The sequence below is a fragment of the Mesoplodon densirostris genome, chromosome 1, assembly GCF_025265405.1.
Source record: "Mesoplodon densirostris isolate mMesDen1 chromosome 1, mMesDen1 primary haplotype, whole genome shotgun sequence".
NCBI classification, from domain to species: domain Eukaryota; kingdom Metazoa; phylum Chordata; class Mammalia; order Artiodactyla; family Ziphiidae; genus Mesoplodon; species Mesoplodon densirostris.
In genome coordinates this window covers 146,201,808-146,221,756 of record NC_082661.1, presented here as the reverse complement: position 1 = coordinate 146,221,756, position 19,949 = coordinate 146,201,808, and the positions used below count along the sequence as shown (strand labels likewise).

At 38.3% G+C, this 19,949-nt stretch overlaps 1 protein-coding gene across 1 annotated transcript in view; it reads right to left on the bottom strand.

Annotated features, from left to right (window-relative positions):
* SCFD2 (sec1 family domain containing 2) overlaps positions 1–19,949 on the bottom strand; it is a 395,362-nt gene that overhangs the window by 224,623 nt on the left and 150,790 nt on the right. The window contains exon 5 of the mRNA XM_060109985.1: positions 10,216–10,465. Coding sequence (XP_059965968.1) covers positions 10,216–10,465 — 250 coding nt within the window. The remainder of the gene's footprint in view (positions 1–10,215; positions 10,466–19,949) is intronic.

The window sequence follows — 19,949 nt, the reverse complement described above, 5'->3', positions numbered from 1 at the left end:
GAGTTTCCAGCAGAAATCTTAGAAATCAAGAGGAAAAATAGACCCTATTATACCAAACAGTGTTACAAACCATAATAGAAAACAACAGTCTTTAAAGCTTTTGTTTTGTTTTGTCTTGGCAGCCCTGAAACAAGAAATCTGAAACACTAGAAATGAAGGTATATACCTTAATGAAAAGTCTAATACTGAAATGCCACAATAACTGAGAATCCATAAACTAGAACCAAGAGGTGAGGCAGAATCTTTTCTGAAATGAATTTTCCCCTGCATCCTGAAGTCCTCTTTCAGCTGAGTGAGTGGATTCTGCAGTCATGGTTTTCTACACTGTCACCTATTGTAATGAACTGAAGTTTTCATTCAAGCGTGGGTAACATGAAGGCTGGTAATGAACTTTAAGGATCACCCTTCTAGTTACCACAGCAACATCTTTTGTCATTGGCAGTCCTCAAGGTCCAAGGAACAACTTTTCAAGGGAAAGATTTCTGAAATCTTGAAAACTATTTTTCAATTGAAATAGTGCCCCTAGGAGCAGAAATCTGCAGAAATGCATATTTGATGAATTATTGAGGGAAAGCTGTGAGAGGAGGAAAGAATGCAGAGGTGACAGAGTAAGGGAAGCACAGGAGGAGAAATTCTCATCAGCTCCTCATCTTTTACAATTCTCTGTTGGGAAGTGCTTTATATTTTACAAAGAAGACTGACTTTCTACAAGGCTGGGAAAGTACTTGACCAGTGATGAAACATGCTTTGTTTGAAAGACATACCTCTACTAACGTAATAAACAAAACGTCTATGCCTTGTGTTGATGGAGATGAAAGTTTTCATAATAAAGTGGCAGCCATAAATAACAATAATAATTTTATATGGTCTATGTTTACCTGAACTTTTTCAAAAGAGGAAAGCTGTCAAAAATAAATCATTGCAGGCTTCCCTGGTGGCGCAGTGGTTGGGGGTCCGCCTGCTGATGCAGGGGACACCGGTTTGTGCCCCAGTCCGGGAAGATCCCACATGCCGTGGAGCGGCTGGGCCCGTGAGCCATGGCCACTAGGCCTGCGCGTCCGGAGCCTGTGCTCCGCAATGGGAGAGGCCACAGCAGTGAGAGGCCCGCGTACCACAAAAAAAAAAAAAAAAAAAAAAAATCATTGCAAATACGTTTGTACTCTTGGTTGTAGAATGTGGCTTTGTCTTACTAAGGAGATAAGAGTAGATATATATGCTTTCCACTGGAAAGTAGACCTGAAAGTACCATAAGCTGCCTTCCACAAGCCATTGAAAATGAATTCTCAGCTCCTTCTCATTCGAAGTCCTCTGTTAGATTTCCACAGGAATGCAAGTGGATATTGGTTGAGAGCTCACTAGACTATTCTTACCTTCAGTGTCCTAAGAACAGTGCTTTCCAAACTGGACCTGCCTTTCCTCATTTATTATCCATGGTTGATCTTAAACAGGGCAAAAGACAAGTGGGAAGGAATAGAGAAGAAAAAACTTAGGAAACAAGATCCCTTAAAATCAAAACTTTAAAAAAGTTAAAGATGATTTTAAAAATCATGGTGCATCAGGAAGGTAATTTGTACATTTTAACCCAATCAATGTGAAGTTCAGATTATTCCAGTTAGAATAACAGGAATCCTGCCATTATTTTATGCCAAAATTTTGGGAATTACATAGCAAAGGAAGCACAACTATGGATCTAGCTAGAAAAATACCATCTTCCTGGAATTTGAGGAGAACTTAGGCACCATCCTTTCCACAGAACTGACTTTTCACACTGTAATATTTTAAAGTCCTAAAATGTCTTAGTAAAATTCCTACTGACACAAGTCTCAGTGTCAGTTCCCTGTGCTGGGAAGCTCTTCTCATGGGGGTGAGTCAGACTTGCTGGCTGGCTTTATTTTCCTAAGTTGTCTTCCTAATATTAAACCCAAAATTGCTTCCCAGAATTTTCCATCCAATAGACAGAGTTCTGTGGGAAGTCTACTTCCACTTATATGATATCTTTACAGAATCTATTTGGAAGGAAAAGCTATGCTACTTCACTGGTAAACTCATGCCAGATTAAAACGTACACAAATGTGATTTTTTTTTCTTTTAGTTAAAAAAAGTCAAAAAAGGAGGTCACTAGGTCCTTTCCTTTGCTTTCTGACCGAACTGTAGTGTCTAATTTCATCTGCCTAGAGATCTTTCAGATTTCTATTAAGTATTAGTTAGAGATTTAAACACTTTTCTCTGTAATCAATACCTGAGGCAGTACCTAGTATAAAGATGGCAACCTGGAAGCCTACAGGCTGAATTCTGCCCTTCAGTAAGATCTCTTTGACTCATGCAGTGTTTTAGAAAATGAGCCAACTTTGAAAATTTGGTTAATTAAGAATATTAAAAAAAACCCCTCAGATTCCTGATTTCTTGAGAGACTGGCAATATTAGACTCATGCTCTCCTGGAAACAATTAGAGGATCTCCAGTTTGGCACAGTCATCACCACTCCCTATTGCCCCCTTTATTAAGACCAACTATCTTTTGCTAATTATCACTGTACTTTCACTGTTGTTCTTCCAAAACCTGACCTACTTTACTTATTTATATTAGTTGCTGGTCCCTGTAAGCATTTGAGCCTGAGACTCCTGCCAAGGAAATTCTCATTAATAACTTGTCTCAAATGCCTTAAGTGTGCTTAATTCAAAGATGTAACTCATGATTTCAAACATTTTTAAAGTATGGGGATATCTTATAATTATGTAACCTGTACATGTATAATTATGTTTTTGGTATCTGTTACCTAAAAGATACAAAGGAAAAATTCTATAGCTTCAGCAATATCTTTGAATGAATTTCTATTTTATAAATTACATCTACAAATATTTGTATATTTATATGTGAAGAGTAATACTGAGTATATGGATGAAGCACAAAGCACACACAGAGGAGTGAACCTTTTGCTCTAACTCCTAGATTTTCCCAGGGATCCATGAGACAAAGGTTGGGAATCACTGATCTAGTAAAAAGAATTCTGGACTGGGAATCAGGAAACACAGTCTCTAGTTCCATCCTCGTACTGGATAGGCTATTGGCTGGTGATTTGAGGCAAATTAGTCAACCTTTTGGGGCACTGATTTTCTCTTGTGCAAAATGAATAAACTGGATAATTGTTGAGAACCTTTCCATTCATAAAACATAATAATATATGCCTTATGAGTCTTTACACCTATTACAAAAACCCAGGCAACTATGGGACCTCCCAAAGTGTACCTGGGTTTTACCTAAAGACAAAAGGTTTATTAGGGAGGGAACTGCCATGGAAAAAATGGAAACACAGGGAAAACTGCAACTCTACTATTTCCAAGTTTATATACAATTTTATATTTTCCATTCCAAACCATGTTTGAAAAACTAGCAGTATACTTATGAGTAAACTGTCTTAAAGAGAACTCAGCATTATAGATATATTTCATTTGAGCTCAGATATTTGGGGTATAATTTTTTAGGCATATAAGTTTATGGGCTCTAACGTACATATTCTTTTCAGATCAAATGCGATACTGTTTACAAAAGCACTTTGAACACTACAGTATTATCTAGGATGATCAGATATTATAATGCTGTTATTACCTGATATTCCCACCTGACTCCAAATCCTGTGCTCAGAGCCTTTACTCCACCACTGCCGCCCCCAGGGTTTCTATGCTTAGAGAGAATAATGCCAGATACATAGACATGTTCAATGAATACTGATAAGTTTAAAATATTTGTGCTATAAGTCCAGTGATACTAGCACACAACAGTCTGTTTTTTCAGTATATGTTATAAAAGAAAACTAATACTATAACTGCACCCGGGGAATCACTCCATCTCACAGTATATTATATTGCCTTAGAATTTCCTCTGTCAGGGAAGCCTATAATAATAACTGCAGCAAATTCAAGTTTCTTACGTAATGCCCATTCTCACCTTCTTTCTTTTAACAGAACCCTGACTTTGTTCATGACCAATATGTGCCCAGTTAAAATATTCATCAGATGCTCTGGTAGCCAGAGGTGGTCATGAAATCCAGTTCTAGGCAACGATTACAAGTCTTCTGGGTAGGACCTCCAGAAAGCTATGGTTCCCCTAATATAAAAAAGGGCAGACACCACTAGTATATTCCTTTTACTTTCATCCTTCCTCCCTCCTTGCCTAAAGCAGGGACACAATACATGGAAGAGGAGTGTCCACCTCATGACCATGATGATGAAATATACTGACAGGAAAAAAAGGAAGAAAGGGAGGAAGGAAGGAAGCCTAAAGGAGTGTGAGTTATGCTGCCTGTCTCTGAACTTCCTGCTGAGAAAAAACTAAATCCCTATTTATTTTTATTTATTATTTAAGCTAATCTTGTAAATTTTCCATTACATATATCCAGGTACAATCCTAATATAATACAGAAATTGATAATCCCAAATTATCAACAGGAAGTAAAATAAGAATCTAATAAATATAAATTACAGTTTCTGTGGTATTATCATGCCTCTCTCTTGAACCACAGAGTTTTTAGATATTTTGAATCTTTCATTCCCTAGCATTACACTGAACCTAACTAAATAGATCTAGCTCTTATTGACCTGATCTTTAAAGACATTATAAAAATTCAGGGACGTAGTTAATGAGTAATATAAAAATTGTTTACCAAAAAATTGTTTTCCACGAGTTGTGGGTGTTAAAAACCATATGCAACTTTTGTTTTTCTTTGTTTCCTGATTCCAGAGCCTTCTGACCAACATACCTTAGAGCACTGATTTGCCCTTAATAGTTTACTGGTGTGCCAAGCTGCTGCTTCAGTTCACAGGTCTGGCGGGTAGGGCCTGGAGTGATCAAGCCCTTGCTGCTGCTTGCCCCCGACCACACCAGCCTGTCCACTTACCTCAGTAGACTATGCAAACATTCTTACTGCCTGTGTGCAAAACAGCATGAAAAAGGCTGGGAAGCACTGCCCTATATGACAGCTAGATGTCATCAAAATAATAACAGCAATGGAAAAAAAATTACCTATTACAATACTCTATGGATCAAAAATTAGCTCACACACATCACATCATTTTATTCTCAGCAAAATCATGAGTGGTCAATAGGGCGCTTATATTTATTATCAAGGTTCAGAGATGGTAATGTGCCCACTAACACACATTGCTAGGAAATGACAGAGCCAGGACTTTTGAATCAAGGATTTCTGCTCTAAGCCTATGCTTTTTCTGACATAGCTCCCTGTATGATAATAGTCCACATTTGCACAGATCTTTGAAATGAGTGTTTTGATTTCATACTCTGAAGAAAGTTCAAATGGTTTTCCTTTGTTTTCTCTTGTGACTGCCATGCAAATACTAACATATATGGAAACTGATACTCTCTTTGAACTTAGCAGGACTGAGAAAGCACAACACTAAATGACACATTTAGGCCGTACCAATTTTCTTTTTACATCTCCCATCCCTGACACCCTGAGAGCCAACCCTTGTCATTTTGTGTGAGTAGAAAAGAAGAGTTTTTGCCCACCACTCTCCCCAATAGTACCTATTAAAAAGAAAATAATACGTTGCTGTTGACTATGCTTAAGTTTTGCTTTGTTTTGCCGAACACAATTTCTCATTGCCCTTTCCATAAAAGGGAAGAATAGAGAGAAATGAAAGAAACTATCAAAAGTAAATTTCATTTTTAACATATAAAAGGAAATATGAATTTTAAATATCGGGTAATTATTGTCGAGAGGTATTATTGAAATAAAAGGAATTTAAGTTTGCTACTCCTGTTTTAGAAAGCTAGACAACCAATAGATTTCAGTGACTAGATATAATATTTTAATTTCTTTATAGCAATGGAGAAACAAAGAGGATACATGCACCAAAATAGGAGGTACGAGGAAACTCCTATAAGTAGCTATTATAGACAGATTCAAAAGCACAAGTAATATCTGTAATAGTAACCAAATATTAATTCACTGTTCAGAAAGTGAGCATGCATGGCATAAAACAATAAGTTTAAGCAAGCATAAGTTACAGAATACAATATGCAGTGGTTACGGAAGTAAGCCTGTGGCAGGTTTAGAATTCCATGTTTAAAGACAAGGGCGTGAGATCCGGAACAACTAGGTTCCAATCCTGGTTCTATCACTTAGCAGTTGAGTGATGATAACATGCTTAATTTTTAGTACAGAAGAAGTATTGATTTCTTGATTCTATCAACAGTTAAGATTAGTAAAATTACAGCATTGTATAAAAAGTAGAATTCTTATCTTGATTGCTTGTTTTCAATAGTACTTTTAAACTAAATCTCATCAACCACAAAATGTCCACAAGACATAAAGTAATTTCTGCCACCCAGTAGCAAGTAAGCTGAGATTATAAATTGAAATAACATAAGTGCAACACTGTGGGAAAGTTCATGGTAAAAGCCAAACTAACCTAGTTCCATGAAAGGCTAAGCACATTTGGAAGACAATTCAATTCTTCCAGTACATACTGGGTATTCCATCCTATTCTACAAGACTGAGTCACCACTGCCTCAACACTATCCTATTACTCCTTATCCTGAGATGTAGATTAAACATTCTCTTCAGCAGCTAACTGTAAACATAGACCCTACTTCTCAGGACCCGTGACTTTTCAACATACTTAATAAGGGGCATGTCTATACTGGCCAAGTAAAAATCTACCATCAGAAATCAAGTCCTTCTGGTGTCCACAAGGGTTGATCAATGCATGTGTGTTCCACTGGCAAGTTGACTTACGTCAAGTCTAAGTAGCACATCTTATCCACCCTGTTTGAACTGTACATCCAAAGCTAATCTAGGGCATTCTTCACAGAATAAGAACAAAAAATTTTACAATTTGTATGGAAACACAAAAGACCCCAAATAGCCAAAGCAATCTTGAGAAAGAAAAACAGAGCTGGAGGAATCAAGCTCCTGGACTTCAGACTATACTACAAAGCTACAGTAATCAAGACAGTGTGGTACTGGCACAAAAACAGAAATATACATCAATGGTACAGGATAGAAAGCCCAGAGACAAACCCACACACATATGGTCACCTAATTTATGGCAAAGGAGGCAAGAACATACAATGGAGAAAAGACAGCCTCTTCAATAAGTGGTGCTAGGAAAACTAGACAGCTACATGTAAAAAATGAAATTAGAACACTCCCTAACACCATACACAAAAATAAGCTCCAAATGGATTAAAGACCTAAATGTAAGACCAGACACTATAAAACTTTGAGAGGAAAACATAGGAAAAACACTCTTTGATATAAACCACAGCAAGATCTTTTTTGACCCACCTCCTAGAGTAATGAAAATAAAAACAAAAAATGAACAAATGGGACCTAATGAAACTTCAAAGCTTTTGCACAGCAAAGGAAACCATAAACAAGACGAAAAGACAACCCTCAGAGTGGGAGAAAATCTTTGCAAACGAAGTAACTGACAAAGGATTAATCTCCAATATATATAAACAGCTCATGGAGCTCAATATCAAAAAAACAAACAACACAATTAAAAAATGGGCAGAAGACCTAAATAGACATTTCACCAAAGAAGACATACAGATGGCCAAGAGGCATGTGAAAAGATGCTCAACATCACTAATTATTAGAGAAATGCAAATCAAAACTACCATGAGGTATCACCTCAAACTGGTCAAAATGGCCATTATCAAAAAATCTAGAAACAATAAATGCTGGAGAGAGTGTGGTGAAAAGGGAACCCTCCTGCACTGTTGATGGGAATGTAAATTGATACAGCCACTATGGAGAACGGTATGCAGGTTCCTTAAAAAACTACAAATAGAGCTACCATATGACCCAGCAATCCCACTACTGGGCATATACCCTGAGAAAACCATAAGTCAACAAGAGTCATGTGCCACAATGTTCACAGCAGCACTATTTACAATAGCCAGGACATGGAAGCAACCTAAATGTCCATCAACAGATGAATGGATAAAGAAGATGTGGCACATATATACAATGGAATATTACTCAGCCATAAAAAGAAATGAAACTGAGTTATTTGTAGTGAGGTGGATGGACCTAGAGTCTGTCATACAGAGTGAAGTCAGAAAGAGAAAAACAAATACTGTATACTAATGCATATATATGGAGTTAAAAAAATGGTACTGATGAACCTACTGTCAGGGCAGGAATAAAGATACAGACACAGAGAATGGACTTGAGGACACGAGAGGTGGGGTGGGAAGCTGGGGCGAAGTGAGAGAGTGGCATGGACATATATACACTACCAAATGTAAAATAGATAGCTAGTGGGAAGCAGCAGCATACAACAGGGAGATCAGCTCAGTGCTTTGCGACAACCTAGAGGGGTGGGAAAGGGAGGTGGAAGTGAGGCTCAAGAGGGAGGGGATACAGGGGTAAATGTATGCATATGGCTGATTCACTTTGCTGTACAACAGAAACTAACACAGCATTGTGAAGCAATTATACTCCAATAAAGATGTATAAAAAATAAATTAAAAAAAACCCAAAGCTAATCTAGGTAGGAATATATACTTTGTATTATAAAATAAGATGTCTCCAAAATTTAAAGATACACTAAAATTTCCACAAATTCGTATTTTTTTTTACCTTCAACTGCTACCTTTACAAATTTTCCTAATATAAACACAAATGTACAGAAGTGTTTTTAAACGTGAAATCACATTTAAAAGAAAGAAAATGCAATATGCTGAGCAACCATAAAACAGAAACCAATAAAGAATGAAATTCTGGGTCAATAAACACCTTGAGCGAATATCGAATGAACACTGACTGCTTGACCTCAATTCTCAAAATAATATAGTAACACACTAATGCTGCAGAAAGCTATCCAAACACCCTCGTTAAAACACACCATCTTTGTTGTCTGTTTCTGGAATTATGTGTGTTAAGAATAACTTCCAATTATACTCTCCTAGTGTTCAAATTGACTTTGAATCAAATCACTGTTCTAAGCTCTATATAAACCATATTAAGCCTTTCTAAGTCAATATTCATTTATAGCCAAACACACACATGGAATCACACTCAGTGCTGTACCCTAATGAAATGGGAACAACTCCCACAAGTTTTCCTTACGTAGATTTTAAGTTGGCAAGCAGGTTCTGTACTGGGCAAGGAAACGTTTCATTTCTGTGGGAAGTTCATTCGGTTTCCATCTTGTCAGGGTTTCATTTTCCATGACCAGACACAGGAAAGGTCAGCAGTGGGCACAAAGGAAAGCACACATGCACGGATGCTCAGGTGGACAGAGACACAGCCTGCTTCTGAGAAAGCTGGGTGCTCCCCCGAGGGAGGCAGGACAGGGGACAGGAGGAAAAGTCAGATGATATGTAACCTCCCTCAGCTGAGCCTTCCCCAGTGGAGAGGTCTACATGCACCCACACACGCATATCCATGAATGAATGGCAACCTGGTATGTTTTTAAAGTATTTACGTTTTACATGTAAGTTTTAATAACTTCTCACTCTCAAACAGGCCCAGGCTCAATCCACACTACTATCAATAAGCTTTACACAAAATATAAAGAATATTGAATTTGATATGAAACAACACAAATGAATATCTCTGTAAGTTATATCACAGTTCTTACTAGAAGTGAAAATGGTTAGATTTTAGGATATTTAATTATATACTTCCCCCAAATCAACAGCCTACTTTACTGGGATGTTTGGGGATTATTTTGGATACTACCAACTAATTCAGATTCAAGATGAAATATGAGAAGTCAAAATATGAAACTATTCTTGAAAATGGCAATTTTCATCCTATAACATTGTACAACATCTTAGGGAAACAGGTTTTTTGTTATTGTTTTTAAGTTTGAAATGACAATCTCAAAGAGAATATGTCAACAGAAATCCTTTGAATAGGATGGATGCACATCATTTTATTTTTCCTTAAAGATATTACACCCTGTGAGTATTTTGCTATTTTAACAAGGCTCAGGCTCTAAGAATATGAATACTGACAAGCAACTAGAAGGCCATTTCCCTACCACTACTGGAACAACAACAACAACAAAAAACCTACAACAAAAACCTCTAATCCGAAAGGCTGGGTAGCATTCATCAGGCCTCATGAAATTCTGAACAACTCCAATGAAGATGGTTACATCCCATTTCCAAATGCCTTTATTTTTAAATCTGTTTTCTGTATCGGTGACATTTATGTCCTCTATTTTTGTTAAACACTCACCTGTGACTTTTTGCAGCAAAGGTGACAATTCAGACTCCTCACAAAAGACTTGAGCCAACGCTTTCTTCACTTTTTCTTCACCTTCACCCAAGTCTTTGTCCACTGAGAACTCTCCACTGACAGAATAAATATATATCAGGAGGACCAGCAGCTCTTCGGGGCTGTAGTCATCATTAGTCCTCTGGTTCGAAGGCTTAATCATGGGAAGCAGCTGATTTAACACAACAGACATTGTCGACTCCCCAATGCTCTGAAATAAAAGGGGGGAATAGGCACATATGTCAGTCTTGTACAAAGACGTAATTTATGCACTACATCAGCTCAAAGATAGCTTGCAAAGAAGTCTGTGATGTTCACTGACTAGATTGCTTTTTATTTGTTTGTTTCTTGTCCTGGAGAGAATACTGCAGGAAATTTGGCATTAGAGTTGTTGTTTTGAAAGATCTAGTTCATAAAATGGCTGGTCAAGTTGCATACCCTTTTCTATTATCTTACATATTGCTTAAAGAAATAAGAAATAAGAGTCATGTGTAAGTATTTCAGATGCTAGAAATTTTAAATAAAAATAATATATTTGTAACATATGATTAAAAATAAAAACATGCCAGCACCTATATGCTGACATTCCTTCAGAGGAATTACTTTGGATTTTATAGCATATTCTTTAAGGTGGCAAATATTAGTCAGAATAGATTTTCTTTTTATAACAATGAAAAGTCATTTTCTGCTAAATCTGGTCAAACTGGGTAATGACACTTCAGGATATCTTTGGGTTAGTCTGAAGATAATTCACATTTAAAGTTTAAAAAAAAATGTGCTTTTAGATATTCCACCAATTTCCTGAGTGATATTTAGCAGAGAATTTCAAAATTCCTTTCATGTGATAAGAGCATTGCATTACTGAGTTAGCTGCATAACTTCTAATGCACTATGCACATTTCTAGTACAAATTCTGAGGTTTTTGGTGAATAGATAAATCCCCATTTTAAACAATGTGATTTAATTCTACTTATAATCTAAAATAACCCTGTAAAATAAAACTCAACTATTTGTATTTATATTAAAATCAGGGGCCAAATGATCACGAGTTACAACTTTCATGTTATTCATTCAGAAGCATTCACTGAGCATCTACTATGTTCCAGGTACTACTCTGGGTCTGGGGAAGACAGCAGTGAATGAAACAAATCCCCTGCTATCATAGAGCTTACATTCTAATGGGGGAAAACAGACAATTTAAAGCTAAGGAAGTAAAATATATAGTATTTTAAATGGTGGTAAGAGCTACAGAGAAAAATAAAGCAGGAATGAAAGATGGGACTTAAGGGTGTGTTTATGTTGGTAAATATGCACTATTTTATTTTTTAATTTTTTTAGACCATAGTCTTTTATTTATTTATTTATCTATCTATCTATCTATCTATTTTTGGCTGCGTTGGGTCTTCGTTGCTGCGCGCGGGCTTTCTCTAGTTGTGGTGAGCAGGCGCTACTCTTCCTTGCGGTGCGCGGGCTTCTCATTGCACTGGCGTCTCTTGTTGCGGAGCAGAGGCTCTAGGTGCATGGGCTTCAGTAGTTGCAGCACATGGGCTCAGTAGTTGTGGCACACTGGCTCTAGGGCACACAGGCTTCAGTAGTTGTGGCCGCGGGCACAGTAGTTGTGGCTCACGGGCTCTAGAACACAGGCTCAGTAGTCGTGGTGCACGGGCTTCATTGCTCTGCAGCATGTGGGATCTTCCTGGACCAGGGATCGAACCCGTGTCCCCTGCATTGGCAGGCGGGTTCTTAACCATTGCGTCACCAGGGAAGTCCCTGGTGACTATTTTAAAGAGGAAAAGCCGTGTTAAGAAGGGAGTATTGGAATAAAGAAAGACCTATAGAAACTCCCTCTTTCTGAATGAAGTTGATGGCAAGCAGCTGAATGTGGTTCTGTATTGGGACAACTACCCAAAATGAGCGTTTCAAGTCATTTCCACACCTGGGAAAATCTGGACATATCATCTCAAGGTTAAGGTTCATAATTACATTTTTTGGTACACGAGAAACAGCTGTTACCATTTATTTCCACTAAAAATCTTGGATGTTCACAATGTACCAAACAAAAATAAAATGAAATGACTAAAGTACAAAAGGAAAAGAACAGAATGGAGATTTTACTGTTATGTGGTGACAAGACATGGTTTATCAAGTATAAACATACCCACTTCTCAAAGGAAATGGCTGAAAGGTTTGAAGGCATCCTAGGACTGTCCTATGGCCTCAGAAGTCTCTTGGGAGGAACTTTCAAGTGTTTGTTCTTTACTTTAAAAGCTGCCGGAAAGCAATTTAAAAGAAAGGAGCTGTGTGGCTGGCTTGTTAAAAGAAGGGCCATGGGGGCTGCAGCTTTCGCTTTTTATTTTTTACCCTATCACCAACTCCTTGGATGACATTAAACAGATTCTTTCATTGCTTTATATCCCATTTCTAAAAAGCAGGTGTATACATCAAGTATCTGTCCTATAGGAACCCTGTGATTCTTTCCCCAGAGCAAAAAGATTTTTTTTTTTTTGCGATAGTTATAAAAAGTAAAACAGGGCAGGGTAATCATCATAGTCATTTAAGAAGATTCACTCGCTAACATCTGGCCATCAGAGCATCATTTTCAAGTTGTTGATCTGTCACTGGAGAGCAAAATCCCTCCTCAGTGACACTGCAGTGGACTTCCACTGGCTAGCTCGTACCTCTGCACACCAATTTGTAAAATTACACTTTAGTCTGCTTAATGCATCCGAAGAAGTTAATAACTGAGCTGAATACAAAGCCAAGAATACTGATTAGTCTTAAAGAGGCATTAGATATTGTGGAAGTAAAGAGATTCCGTTTCAAAAAGCCAGATTCCAATCTTGACTGTTCCACTAGCTAGTATTTTAACCTCTTTGGATCTCAGTAAACTTCTTAGGATGTCTTCATCTCTAAAATTACATGATCGGACTAGAGGGTGACTGAGTTCTTAAGTCATAGTTACGCTAAGATCTCCATTTTTACTTTCTTCTCCCCCTACCTTAAAAAATTACCATTGGTGGTAGAAGGCAGTGAATCTCGCTGTTCGCTACACAGCAAAATATATCAATAAATACTTGAAAAAGAAAAGCCTTCCTATAGAAAGAAATGTAGATGCAGAAATATTGTAGATATGTGTGTAACATGGGCTGATATACGTTCACGTATTTCCTAACTCTGTCCACTGAGAAGATCTAGAAGTAGTTACATCCCAGTAGCAATGAGCACTCCAGTGGTCAGATCTTAGTTTCTAGTATCATTCTCCAATAATAGGAACCAGAGATCCTTGGAGAAATGGCTGATTCTAGGGATGGGGCAGGGAAAATACAAGAAGAACCTGGAATATCTTGTAGTGCCAGAAAGTTAGGAAGTCCTTAGAAAACAAACAAATGGGGGCATGTCAAAACGACACAAGAGACAACTGGAAGACCTCCCAGTGGTCAAAGCTGGAACGATTTGCACAAGAGAATAATTAAAGTAGTAGTAGTAATGGATTATAACCCAAAGTATAAAATAAATATGCATCACTCCACACTGGTATGAATAAGTGGTTACATTAATGTAGGGGAAAAGAAATATTCCTTAACAGAAGAATTCCAAATAACTTACCTACATAAGATACTTCTCCTCCTGGAGACAGAACTTAATCGCCCCACCTCTTAAGTGTGAGCTGAACATGGTGACTTGCTTCTAAAAAACTGTGTATGGAAAGGGGAGGGAGGAGTGACTTTACCTTAGTCAGAGGATCAAGGTTAACATCACCAGTGATAAGTCACATTGATATCACGTGTCCCAAATATGAAGTGATGAGAATGGCACTTTACTTTTGCAGTATTCTTCTCCCAAGCCCATAACCCCATGACAAAAACATCAGATAAATCCTAATTGAGGGACATTCTACAAAATGCCTGACCAGTACTCCCTCAAAACCGTCAAGGTCATGAAAAATAAGGAAAAAATGAAAAACTATCACACACCAGATGAGACTAAGGAAACATAATGACTAAATGTAATGTGATATCCTGGATGGGATCCTGGAACAAAGGACATTAGAGAAAAACTAGTGAAATCAGACTGAAGTCTGGAGTTTATAATTAATAGTAATGCACCATGTTGGTTTCTTAGTTTCGAAAAATGATTGAGGATACACAATAGGGTAAGATTTTAACAGTAGGGTGAGGGGTATACAGAAATTCTCTGTATTATCTTGGCAAGTTTTCGATAAATCTAAAGCTATTCTAAAATAAAACATTTATTGGAAAGGGAAGAAGAAGGGGAGGGGAGGAAGGGAAGACAGTAAGAGACAAAGCCACGTACATTTTGATCTCTTTTCTGTCAGACTGAAAATTCCAAGACAAATGATTTCAGCTCAGTATGAGGAACTCCTACAACCAGAGCCAAGGTAAGAGACTGACTCAGGAAGCAATGAACTTCCCATCAAAGCAAAGGGAAGCAGGGTGATCTGGCAAGGATGAAGCAGAGAGAATCCCATGCCACCTTGGCTTAGAAGGTGAACTAGACCTTCCTAGTGCTATCCATAAAAGCATGACTCCAGACTGGATGCATACCCATCTTCTGATCTTCTCTGCTCTTAGAATGGAACCTCAACAACAAGGAAAGAAAACATCCTAGATGAAACTTCCTAGACTGAAACTTTTTTAAAGGTAAAAGAAAGAATCTGAGGTGGGTTAAAAATGAGGAGATGGGAGTAAGATTTTATGCCTGGGTTTGAATTCTGGCTGTACCACTTACTAGCTGTATGACCTTGGGTAAGTCTCAGTTTTCTCATCTATATAAAATGGAAAGAGTATCACAAAGGCCTGAATATCAAGCAGTCCCAAGCCACAGGCATTTTCATAATACTGGGACGACTGCTTAAACTACTTTGTGGTTTAAAATAGAGTAACCCCACAACGGGACAGTCTTTGTAAGGACTCAAACATAGGGGGAGGCCCTCTTTTCTGAGGGCTAATTTTAAGGAAAGCACTTTCCCTTACATTTGAGGATACACAATAATAGTTTTTGTTTCATAAGGTTATTCTAAAGATTTAATAATAGGAGTCACAAAGCACAGTGCCTGGCACATAGTCCCTGATAAATACTAACTATAACTATTGGGTTGGCCAAAAGGTTCGTTCGGTTTTTTCTACAAGATGGCTCTAGTAGCACTTAGTTTTCTTTAACTTCATTTGAAACAATTTTGTTAGACTGTATGTGACAGCTGTCATATCAGCACACATTTAAAAAAGACATCAAATTTGGTGAATTTTTGTGTAGCCATTTTGATATTGAAGATGGAAGAAAAAAGCAACATTTTTGGCACATTACGCTTTATTATTTCAGGAAAGGTAAAAACGCAACTGAAATACAAAAAAAGATTTGTGCAGCATATGGAGAAGGTGCTGTGACTGATCGAATGTGTCAAAAGGGGTTTGCAAAGTTTTGTGCTGGAGATTTCTCGGTGGACAATGCTCCACAGTTGGGTAGACCAGTTGAAGTTGATAGCGATCAAATCAAGACATTAATTGAGAACAATTAACATTATACCACACGGGAGATAGCCGACATACTCTAAATACCCAAATCAAGTGTTGAAAATCATTTGCACCAGCTTGGTTATGTTAATCGCCTTGATGTTTGGGTTCCACGTGAGTTCAGTGCAGGAAACCTTCTTGACCCTATTTCCGCATGAGATTCTCTACTTAAACATAACAAAAATGTTCCATTTTTAAAACAAATTGTGACAGGCGATGAAAAGTGGATACCGTACAATAATGTGGAACAGAAGAGATCGTGGGGCAAGTGAAATGAACCACCACCAACCACACCAAAGGCCGGTCTTCATCCAAAGAAGGTGATGTTGTGTATACGGTGGGATTGGAAGGGAGTCCTCTATTATGAGCTCCTTCCGGAAAACCAAACGAATAATTCCAACAAGCACTGCTCCCAGTTAAACCAACTGAAAGCAGCACTCAGTGAAAAGCATCCAGAATTAGTCAAGAAAAAACTCATAATCTCCCGTCAGGATAACGCAAGACCTCATGTTTCTTTGATGACCAGGCAAAAAAATGTCACAACTTGTCTGGGAAGTTCTGATTCTTCTGCCGTATTCACCAGACATTGAACCTTTGGATTTCCATTTATTTAGGTCTTTACAAAATTCTCTTAATGGAAAAAATTTCAATTACCTGGGAGACTGTAAAAGGCACCTGGAACAGTTCTTTGCTCAAAAAGATAAAAAGTTTTGGGAAGATGGAATTATGAAGTTGCCTGAAAAATAGCAGAAGGTCGTGGAACAAAAGGGTGAATACGTTGTTCAATAAAGTTCTTGGTGAAAATGAAAAAGGTGTCTTTTATTTTTACTTAAAAACCAAAGGCACTTTTTGACCAACCCAATACTACACAACTACTACTACTACTTATTGCCTACTACCCCACTGACTCCCTTCTTACCCAGCAGAAGTGATTAAGATGTTTGGTAAGAGAATGAAATACCTTCCAGGAATAAGAAGTTAGCAGTCTCAAAGGAGGCAGGAGCGGCCTACAAATACTGGATGTGTAACCACATCTTGGAACTTAACTGCAAAGTTAGTCAAAGGTTAAAGGCAATATAAACATTATTAAACACTGCCAGTAAAAAAGCACACACAGAGTAAACCACAACCAAAGGGGAAAAAATGGCTTCTTTATAAAGTACCAGGGATTAAATTTCTCATTCATTTTGATATAAATGGGCTTACTAGTAGGAGGTGGAAGACTGGAGCTGTGTCTGGAATGACAAAAACTTTTTTAAAAAAAATTCTGCAGACTGGGGCTTCTGTTATTTTTGAATGAATCCCCAGTAACTCCATACAAAAGGCCCTCTGTAAAATGCATGTTGTCTTTAGAAAAGCCAACTTTGGGGCTGAATTAAGACACCTCTGCAAAGTCAGAGTCAGTCTCTGTGCTGGCGACCTCTGCAGGCATGAGGTGCAAAGGGGCCATATGCAGTGTGGCTGCAGAGAAGGCCGGCAGCTCCACACCTGTTCCTCTGGAATGCAGAACCTGCAGACACTTAGGGGAACTCTAAGCCACTTGAGAAAGTGCTGCTCTGCAGAGACCCCATCTCTACAATTCCTCCAAGCTTCTGCTCAGTTAGCGGATGCAGGCTCAAGGGATGCTGTCAGGGAGTGCCTAAGGCCCTTCTGCCCCAAATATCACTTGTGTTAATGGCCTTTGCCATTCTTGCATTAATACTTGCCACAATGCCTTAAATTCCCATAACTAAAGCCACTCTGCTTCTTTGGGGAATGGGCTTTACATGCCCCAGGGAAAATGCAAAAATGTAACTTGGTGTGTATTAAGGATAATTAATTGCTGCTCTCATGCATTCATCAACAAATATTTATTGTGCACATACTATGTGCCAGACACAAGATTCAAGGAACTTACAGGAGAGTGGGGATAGGAGCAAACAGTCATGATGATGCAGTAAATAAGTGCTTTAATAGAGGTATTCATTTACTTTGGAAATACAGCAGAGCAACATCTAAATCCTAGAAGAGGTGGTACCTCAATTGAGTCTTAAACAATCAACATCTAATATCAGGGAGGAGCAAAGCTGAGAAATGAGTGATGGGATAGGATCCTTCATTCCTTCCTTCAACAACTATTTAATGCATGCTTACTAAGTGTGTGGTAGGCAGAATAACACCCCCTCAAAGAGACCTACACTCTTGTCCCCAGAACCATAAACATGTTATATTATATGACCAAAGGGACTTTGCAGATGTGATTAAAGTTACAGAACTTGAGATGGGGAGATTATCCTGCATTATCTGGGTGGGCCCAATCTAGTCATGTGGGTCCTTGAAGTAGAGAACCTTTCCTGGCTGTGGTTAGAGAGAGACGCAATGATGAAAGGTCAGAGAGAAGCACACTGCATGTTTTAAAGATGGAGGAAGGGGGACATGACCCAAGGAATGCAGGGGGCCTCTAGAAGGCAAGGAAACAGATGTCCCCTTAGAGCCTCCAGAAAGGAATGCAGTGCTGCCGTCACCTTAATTTTAGTCCAGTGAGACCAGTGTTGGACTTCTGAGCTACAAAATTATAATGTAGTAAATTTCTGTTGTTCTAAGCCACTAAGTTTGTGGTGATTTGTTACAGCAGCAATAGAAAATTGATGCAAGTGGTTTATGTGAGATAGGGCATGTGAAGCTCTGCATCAGGCCCATAGCCCAGTCAGAGAACCTGGTAAAAAGTAGGGCTCCATAAATATCTGCCCAATGACTAAACAAACAAGCAAGAGCAAGCATGAATTGGTTCCTGGGTGGTACGTATTCCATCCGTGCCACTAGGGAACCAGTGAGTGCCTTCAGGGTTGTCATAGAAAAGGAAGGCACAGAGACACACCAAATTTAAAATTTGCTACTTAATAATTTGCTCCCTAATTGGCTACTTAAATTTGCCTAGAATTAGTCCAAAATCATGCAATTGCAAAAGCCAATATTTATCAGGCTCAGGATAATCATATAGGACAGTGAGTTTCAAAGTGTGAGCCACAGACCTGAGATCCCAGAGACCTTTTCAAGAGGTCCACAAGGTCATAACTATTTTTATAAAAATATTAAGGCTTCCAACACCTGTTCTCCTCAAGATTGAGGACAATCAAAGAAAAGGGGGGATCACAACTGACCAGGAGGTCCCTTGGGTACAAATTCTTTCCATGTCCCCCGTTTCTTGTTTGTAGGAAATAGGCTTCATTCAGCCTCCTTGACCTTCCCTGAGTTCCAAAGGGCAGGTTCAAAGAATTACTAATCAGGGAAGGGAGGGAATACAGAAACAAGGGAGAAGCAGTCAAGAAACAATAGTGCAGCCTTGGGTAAGGGTCCTGGTTCCTCCTCAAAGAATATACATAACAATATCTTTGAACTCTTCTGCAGAACTAAGGCCTCCGCCCAGGTGGAGGATGGTAACTTCAGGCTGAGCACAAGATTCCTGGAGCACCACCCTGCTACCTACCTCCCCACCAACCAATCAGAAGAAAGTCACACACCCCGCAGCCCTCATCCCCAACTTTGCCTATAAAACCTTTTCCCGCAAAACCATCAGGGAGTTCAGGGTTTCTGAGCAGAAGCCACCCGTTCTCCTTGCTTGGCCCTGCAATAAACCTTTCTCTTCTCAAAAAAAAAAAAAAAAGAAAGAAAGAAAGAAAAGAAAAAGAACAAAAAATACTAAGGTATTCTTTGCCTTGTTGACATTTGCACTAATAGTACAAAAATAATGGTGGGTAAAAGTGCTGGTACCTTAACACAGGTCAAGGAGAGAGGCTCCAAACTGTGATAACATTGCATTTTGGAGCACTGTGCTATGTACTCACAGTTGGAATTGTTTAAAAAGCCAGTTTCACTTAAGAGTGCTCTCAATGAAGCAGTGAAAATTATTAATCTTACAAAATCTCAAAGCTTTAATAAATGTCTCTTTAATATTCTGTGTAACAAAATAGGAACTAGGCATAAAGTGCTTCTGTTATATACTAAAGTACAATGGTTATTTTGAGGAAAAGAATTCGTGCAAGTATTTGAGTCATAAACTGAATTGTTGCTCTCATGCAATATCATTGTTACTTGAAAAAAATTTCAGATAGAGAAATTATAATTAAAACTTGGGTATTTGACAAACATTTTCTCAAAAATGAACAAAGTGAGCCTGTTTCTTCC